The 8,512-nt window shown below is 34.4% G+C and overlaps 1 protein-coding gene across 2 annotated transcripts; it reads left to right on the top strand.

Annotated features, from left to right (window-relative positions):
* Positions 1-541: 541 nt before the first annotated feature.
* On the top strand, positions 542-8,185 carry LOC114368079 (FHA domain-containing protein DDL-like). 2 transcript variants are annotated; one of them, XM_028325431.1, is made up of 10 exons: positions 542-1,367; positions 2,851-2,879; positions 3,689-3,755; positions 4,584-4,641; positions 4,743-4,835; positions 5,545-5,659; positions 5,759-5,806; positions 5,898-5,943; positions 6,067-6,137; positions 7,746-8,185. In XM_028325431.1, exons 1-10 carry the CDS (start codon positions 759-761, stop codon positions 7,786-7,788), a joined length of 1,179 nt encoding a protein of 392 aa, XP_028181232.1. In that variant the 5' UTR covers positions 542-758; the 3' UTR covers positions 7,789-8,185. The 2 variants fall into 2 exon arrangements, with proteins under 2 accessions (XP_028181232.1, XP_028181233.1); XM_028325432.1 differs by lacking the exon at positions 5,898-5,943.
* The last annotated feature ends 327 nt before the right edge of the window (positions 8,186-8,512 follow it).

The following is an 8,512-nucleotide window of genomic DNA, read 5'->3' as shown; positions in this document are numbered from 1 at the left end:
TACTATGTAAAGAGAGATTAGACAAAATGATCCTTTGATTTTTTCATGACAAATGAGTCTTGTTGAGTTAACATCTCATTTGACAATCTTTTGTAATAACAAATTGATCATCATATGTCACATCGATATGGAGATTAAATATGACATATCAAACTAACATGTGATCAACTCAAAAATAATTTTGTATCTTTCAAGGACTTAGATATCAACAAATTATACTTTTAAAAACCAAATTAAATATTTATCCATAAATATTTTATAACTTTGAGGATTAAAAAATAATTTTTTGTTTCAGAAAATAGAAAATAACATATATTAAAGAGACTTAAAACATATTTAAGTTCATATATTTTAATATATAACAAAAATATATATTTACATATAATTATTTTTTTATATTTACATAATAATAAATATTTATGTATGTCAAGTTACTAGTTAATTAATCAATTTTTATATAAAAATAGTATTGCAGCAAGTATTGAAAAAAGAAAGAAAAAAGAATGAAAATTTACCGAAATTAAACCAAAAGAAAAGGAAAAATTAGTCCTCGCATCGTTTGGACTGAGATTGATAAACCCTAAACCACGAAATTTTGAACTCACCACACAATAGAGAATCTGAATCAATCGCGATCACAGAGCGTGTAAGCAATAAGCAAATAACAATGTTCAACGCTTGACATTGTGGTGTTAGTAACTTAACCACCGTTCTGGAACTTGGGATTATTCTGATACAGCACCTCCACCGTTACTACTATGGGCCGTCACTCTTCCAGCAACCACTCTCCCTCCTCCTCACGCCGCCACCGGAGCCACCGCAGCAGCGTCTCTCCGCCTCTACGAGACAAGCACGAGCATTCCGGCTGCAGTACGGCCAAACCGGTTCGGTACGGTTCGCCGGATTCTCCACTTCGCTCGCCCTCTCCGTCTCTGCGGACGAAGCGGCTGAAGAAAGGTCAATCCGAACGCGAGCGGGAGCCTCGAGAGAACGAGAGGAACCATGGCGATGGTAGCAGAGGGAGAGGCTCCGAGAGGGAAGCCGGTGAGCGGAGGGAGAAGAAGAGAACGGAGAACGATGAGAGTAACGGAAGGAGTAACAAATCGGAGAAGAGAACAGAGTACGAAGACGGTGGCGGAAGGAGTAGCAAATCGGATAAGAAAATGGAGTACGAAGACGGTGGGGGAAGGAGTAGCAAATCGGAGAAGAGAATGGAGAACGATGACGGTGGCGGAAGGAGTAACAAGTCGTTGCGGTCGAGGCACGAGAGGTCGCCGGAGCGTGACCGCAATGGGAGGAGCCGGCATAGGTCTCAGTCTCCGCCACGTCACCATGCTTCCGCCGCGGATGCAAAACCACGTGATGAGGTGTCCGGTGATATCCAACCCTAGTTCTTGTCAATTCTTCAAGTTTTATTTTAAAAAAAAAACCGGTTGTTTTTGTTTTTTTTTTGTTTGGTATGTGTGTCACTGTGTGTTGTTTTGCTGAACTGGGGAAAATGAAGCATTTTTTTTAATGCTGGTGTTGGAATTGAAAGGATGAGGATGTGGTTTGGGAGATGGTTGGAAGGTTGAATGTTGATACTTGGTTGCTAGAAAGGGGTGTTATTGCATGAGTTGGGTGGGAATTTAGGTATTACTAGATGTTGATTGAATTTGTGGGATGTAGAGTTTTGGAGGTAATTTAACTATTTAAGAAAATAGGAAGCTTCTTCTGATGTATGAGTGTTTGGCAAACGAAGTATTTATGTGATTGGAGACTTTAAGAATGAGGTTGGAATTTTACTTAAGGTGGCTTTGAGGATCTTAGAAAGTATCTGATGATTTTTTGAGTGTGGATTTGTCTAATATTGGTACTACAGAAATGTCTTAAACAGAAAAAGAAAAAAAAATGAATAACAGGTGATTCTTATTGTAATGATGGTTTGTACCCTAGTTATGTGATTAAGGTAACTGTTGAAGTTGTGAAGAGCTCTGGTTCTGTTAGCTTGTGTTTTGACAAACTATTAATAGTCAGTTTGCATTTGAATTGCATTGTTTTGCCTTACAATTTACATCAAGGAGATAGATAGTGGTGACAGATATTATGCTGGTACTTTGCATTGTTGTTTACTTCAATAAAAGAAAATTGCCTTATCCAGTGTTGGTTTTTCTTCTTGAGTACATATTTATTTCATGTCGCGTATGAACACTGGTGATGATAAGCATGGCAAATTATTAGTGAAGCATCAATTTAACAGGGATAATTGGAAATGAACTGTGAGGAACGATGATCATGGCATATGGGATCATGAGAGTATGTACACACACTAGTGGTTGTTTTTCAAATGATCAAAGACTTAAAATATTTGTGTTTTTGCACCACCTTTTTCTCTATAATAGTGTTCATACCATGCTTTTCAAGGATTGAGGGAAAGAGGATTTAATAAAGTCAAGCATCCCCTTTCTTGCTTTCTTTTGTTTTCCTTTTCTTGGTTGTAGTGAGGGTGTGCTGAGAGGAATCAAGTCAAATCAATGCAGCTTATTAGAGTTGAGATTTAGACTTCAATGGGGAACAATTTGTATATGTTATTTTACATGTCTCCTGTTGCTGAAATTGTAATGGAAGAAACACTTCCCAATTCTTATACCTTACTCTTCTTTCATTGCAGATTGATTCTGTCCTGCCCCTCTTGGTTCCCAAAATGTTGATTAGTTTTTTATTCCATATTTTTGGCATTTAATTTTTCATGTCACTTGTTTTCTGCCATCTTTATGGTCTCTTTACTCCAGTATTTAACTTTCTTTGAATTTAAGGTTTCACTATTTTCTAGAATTGATGCTTATCTGGATTGCTGTTTAACTTTTGCAGATGACAAACGCAAGAGAAGCTGAACAAATGTAAGCTGTTGTTTCATCTCTGAATTGCATATTCTAGTATTGCTTTGCTGGTTGATGTTGATCATGATGTTTGATTGTTGATTTTGGTTTGATTTGAGCCAAATCTATTCATACTTTCATAGGAGTGCTGCATTTTGGAATAATTTTTTGTCCTTCAATCTGCTGTAAATTTAGTTATTTCAAATTAATTTTAAAAAAAGCACCTTTTTTGTTTATACACAGTACCAAATTTGATAAAAGGGGAAGGTTACTTTAAGAATGGCAGCTATTTTGTGACCCTATCAAGTCATTGAACATGCATCTAAATCCAAAATTGTAAGTTATGATCCATAGGGTGTTTCCTTGTAGTGATGAGTTCCTATGTGTGATCTCAATTGGGATAAGCTTTGAGAACATGAGAGCAATAAATTATGTGTTTGTCAAATAATAGTTTTAAGCAGCCTTGAGCGGAAACATGTTATAGAAAACCTTTATTTTTTGCAGAACACCAGGTTGAGTATTCAACCATGGAATATCAGGCAGAGCTCAATATTAATGTAGTAGGTTCCAAACGGTTTTATTTCATGTTTATGGAATACAAGGATCTCAGAGCCTCATTTTTAATAAAGTTGAAATTTTCTAAATAGCGGTAAAATGGTAATGAAACTGAAATGACATTTGTTTGTTACTTGGCTTGAGGTCATTTCTTGTATTTCTGCTTCTATCTTCTTAGAAGTTTAGGACTTTGGAAGCTATGTTTTCATTTTTTGTATTAATAAAATTAGTTGTTATAGCTTTTGATGATGACAGTCTGATTGCTGCTTCGGCAGGGATGATGAGGATGATTCTATTAGGAAGATGAAGGCTGCTGAGGAGGCTTTGGAAGAAAAACAGAAGGTAATAATGTGCTTTTTGTTAGGATTGTGTCTGTATATTATGTAGTTCTCCATGTCCTTTTGTGTTGGTGAGGTAGGATTTGAGATCCCTTTTAGATAATTAACTGTGCATTTGTTTTTTAGGAAGTATGGCTTGTTAAGTACCCTATACTTTATTCCTAAGCTTCATAGTGTTGCATGTTGCTTTAATCATTTGGAGGCTTATATTGCTAATAGGTTGGATTGGATGCTGCACATGTGAAGGAAATGTTTAATGTTTAATTGCCCCCTTGTGTTGGTCATTAGATGTTTGTGAAATAATAACATCTGACCAGGGTTACTACCACACTATGGCATAGAGATTCTTCTTCTCAATGAATACAAACAAAGTTGGTGTATGAAGTATTTGCTACAGTTTACTTTACTTGTTACAATTATATGCAATTGGGTGTCCTTTTTCTTTATGGGGGTCAGAGTGAGGCATCCCAGTGAGACCATTCAAAAAGGAAAATTGAAAGACATGTGATTTTAGAATGACAACACTTATTATGTTTATGTTGATTGAATTCAGAGTTAGTTGTGTTCCCATTACTTAATTTATCTTTATTAACTTGAGTTGCATTGCAATCCAAGGAAAATAGTGAAACATAATATATTTAACAAATTAAAAGCTACTATTATTTATTTATAATTAAGGATGCAGATTTTCTGAGTGTTTTACTCCTTTTTTTTTTCAGCAAAAATAATATATTATATATATGAAATAGAGTACCAGTGGTACTATATTACAACCAAGAGAACCTTACTCCTGTTGGCTTTTCTGAAATCCTTGTCATTTGCACTTTTGCAGCAAAAACCTTCATTTGAGCTATCTGGAAAGCTTGCGGGTGAAACAAATCGAGTTAGAGGTGACACTAACTATTGTTTAACATATAGAATTATCTATCTGACTTTTTAAGGAGTTTATCTTTCATTTTTGATTGTATGCTGAACAGTATTTCTTTTTCAGGTGTTACTTTGTTATTCAATGAACCACCAGAGGCTCGCAAACCAGATATTAAATGGAGGCTTTATGTTTTCAAGGCTGGTGAAGTGCTAAATGGTTAGTGTTTATGGCTTCTGCTTATAATGTATGTTATTGATAAAACTGTCCAATTTGTATGCCACATGCCAATATTTTGTGAGAGCATCTCCCTCACAAGTGCTATTGACAATCTTGCAGACCTGTAGTTTTTTGTTCCGTTTTCAGGTGTTTTCAATTATAAACTGTTTTGTCCTTTTTCCGTGCATTTTGCCCAGGAACTTCTCTAGTTTATATTGTTCACATTTTTTTTTGTTTCTTATGTTATAATCATCGCCCTGAGCCCCGGACACTTTTGCTTGTTGTGTAAGCAGAATTGCAGAAATATGCTTAACTGATAAGAATAAGCTCTGGTTGCTTGGTCCTCACCATTTGGTTTTGCTCTATTTTATCATGAATACCATAGATTTTTCTTATGCATTAGGATGAGCTTTGCATAATTTAGATGAACCCTTTCTGAATCCTTTTCTACTTCTACATTTTATTGTATTCCTGTTTAATGTTATGCTTTTGTGTCTACAATTTCCTTCCTTTTCTCATAAATTTTCAGCAGTTAAATTTAATCATTTTTTCAAGTTCTTCATGCAGTTAAATTATCAAATTAAAAATCTTCTACAACTTGGATTTCCCTAAATGGAATTACAATTTTCTTGTCTTCCAAAGAACAATTTTTTTTTTTTGCTTGATACCTACTTTTGCTATAAAAAAATTGTATGTGATTGATTTACAGAGCCCCTTTATATACATCGCCAAAGTTGTTATCTTTTTGGAAGGGAAAGAAGGGTTGCTGATATCCCTACAGATCATCCCTCTTGCAGCAAGCAACATGCTGTTATTCAATTCCGGTATTTCATCAATTTAAGCAACCCTATGTGGGTTCCTTGGTTACCAGTGTTTTAATGGTGATTGAATTTCCTGAATTTTTAAAAATTTATTCTTATTAGGCAAGTTGAAAAGGAGCAACCTGATGGTACATTATTAAAGCAAGTAAGGTAATGCCTGATTCTTACTTTTCTTGACCCCTCGTGAACAGCTAAAAGTTCCTCAATGCGCAAACCCTAATATGCATATGATCTGTGCCAGGCCTTACGTTATGGACCTTGGAAGCACAAACAAAACTTTCATAAATGTTAGTGGTCATTGAATGCCTTTGATAGTTTGATTGGTTTTTCTTTGTCTATTTGTTCTGGTGGCAATGAATGAGCTGAAGTTGATGTCTAATGAATCTGCCTGATGCTTTCTGCTTTTGCAGGATAGTCCCATTGAACCTCAACGATATTACGAACTTAAGGAAAAGGACACCATTAAATTTGGTAACAGTAGGTAAGTGAGATGTAGATATTAATTGTTCTTCATGTTCAAAGTACATTTTCTTTTGTTTGAGTAGAAACTTATTATTAGGCAAAGTTGTATTAGTAACTGTCTCACTTTCCGATGATAAACGATATTATATTTTTTGCCTTTGTTAATATGAAATATTTATCATTCATTATTTGAACCCTAGTTATTTTGATAATTAGGTTTACATAGAAGAAAATAATTTCTGTAACCATGTGTTTGGATGGGGGATTTAAAAATTTCTAGGAAATTCAAATACACATCATTTTAATTGCCTTAATTTAAATCCCTTTCATTTTGTAAATATTTTGTTTGGATGAGGCAATTCAATTTTTTGTATTTTAATTTCCTTATTTAGATAAAGTAATTCAATTTCAATGAAATTTAAATTTTTAATTCAATTTCAATGAAATTTAAATTTTTATTTTTAAATATTTATTTAAAAATTAAAATTTCAATATTGAATGAAAATAAATACCCAGAGTATAGTGAACAGGGTTTGTTAAAAAAAATATATTTAGGACTCCAAAACCAACCAATTAAGAAACACGTATCCATCATCATCTTCCCCGAATGCCATTAGAACTTGTAAGCAATGAACCATCGGGCACCACCATCGACAAAACCACAGTGCCCTCTATGAACCACGATAAATTTCAAAGAACCCAAACAACTCAGTTAGACAAGGAACAGAAAGGTCATAGCTGGCGACGATGGGCTCTGGTGATTGCAGCGAGACAATGATGAGTGCAGAGACAGAGCCGCGATGTGGGTGCGTCGATGGCGGCACAGGGAGTCTTGAGTCTTGAGAGTTGAGAGAATGAGCAGAGAGAGAGAGGGAGGTGGTAACTGAGAGAGAGAGAGCTATGGAGAGTATTGTGCCGAGAGTGAGGAGAGAGAGTGCTACGGGGAGTGAGAAATTTTAATTTCTTTATTTTCAGTGAGAATTTGAAATTCTCTCAAATTAGTATATTAAAATGCTTTACAAAAATGATAACATTTTAATTACTTTTAAAATATCCTATTCAAACAGATTAGATTATTGGAAGGCATTTTAATATCCCTGTTGAAATACTTTACCTGGTTAAATTTTCCCATCCAAACACAGGGTAAAGGAAAACGATTCCATAAAGTGATTAGATGAAAATTTGGATCATTGGGTGGAAAGGAAGGACAAAATTTGAAGTAGCCCAATTTGAATATATGGAATTATATCTTCTTGATTGACCTTCACTTGAGCTAGGAGGTATTTGGAAATTGTTGGTTAATGGTTAGTAAGTGCCAAGTTCAGGTATTTCTGTTGAAGCCTATTTACATGAACCTGAAAAACAATTAGTTTACTTCTCATAAAGATTAAAATCTTCATGATATTGGGACATCTTTGTCTGGATGATTTAAAGACAATATATGCAATGATTTTTCTTGCTTTTTCTTTTTTGGTGGAACAAAAAGAATACATATATAATGCGTATGCCCTATTTGCCTCTTGATTTTTCAGTATGCCCAATGCAGTAATGGATTTTGTACGCTGCCAATACTACTTGTTCTATATAAACGCATACTATTAACAAGATTTTTTGTTTTCTATTGCAGTCGAGAATATGTATTACTACATGAGAATTCTATTGGGCAATAGACACTAATGTCTCCAATTTCGCTCTATCTGCTCATCAGAACTGATTAAAGCAGCATTTGACCTGCAGTTTTTGGTAATTAATGTCCAACTTCTGTGTATTCCCTCCTTTCAGAAGTTTCTAGATCAGTCTGTCTACAAGTTTCTTGTTATTATTATATATGCAAGATACATTAGATAATTTATTTTGAAGTTGTATAATACAATCTTGAGCCGCCCACTTAACCAAAGTTAACTCTTGTAAGCTGATAAATTTGCCCTGTGAATTTAACTTGCTTGGTTGGAACATTTGCATGTTAGTTTCGGACAGGGTTCAACATTTTCATATAGCATTGTGTTATCTTTCTCCTTCCCCTCCTTGGGTCACCTGGTAGAGAAATTATTTGGTTGTTCTGCTGTCTATGGTCTTGATCAATATTTACAAGACATGTATTTAAGTTTTTAAATTTAATTTAAGATCATTAATAACACTTGATTATGTGTCATATAGAGATTGGTATATAGAAATTGGTAGGGATCACAAATCAAGTGGTAGCCCAAGATTACCTAATAACTTGGTGAGAATCTCACAATTGCAACTCAAAATTTTAGTTTTATTACATGAAGTACATGACATTAATGGTATTATTTTATTTCTAGAGGAAATTTTGGTGAGAGCATGTCAACGTATTAAGTTTAAGTTTAATGCTCATCTATGTAAAAAAACTGTCATTATTGAATAAGTTTA

The sequence above is a fragment of the Glycine soja genome, chromosome 9 (genome assembly GCF_004193775.1).
Source record: "Glycine soja cultivar W05 chromosome 9, ASM419377v2, whole genome shotgun sequence".
In the NCBI taxonomy this organism is placed as follows: Eukaryota; Viridiplantae; Streptophyta; class Magnoliopsida; order Fabales; family Fabaceae; genus Glycine; species Glycine soja.
Note: the sequence above shows the minus strand (reverse complement) of the source record. Positions and strands in the feature narration are given on the sequence as shown.

Bases quoted from the DNA above. Each gene is read 5' to 3' on its own strand.
- LOC114368079 (XM_028325431.1), top strand. From the start codon at position 759: ATGGGCCGTCACTCTTCCAGCAACCACTCTCCCTCCTCCTCACGCCGC. The intron at 2,880-3,688 runs GTAAGCTGTTGT...CTGCTTCGGCAG, and splicing joins GCAAGAGAAGCTGAACAAAT to GGATGATGAGGATGATTCTA. The intron at 3,756-4,583 runs GTAATAATGTGC...GCACTTTTGCAG, and splicing joins CTTTGGAAGAAAAACAGAAG to CAAAAACCTTCATTTGAGCT.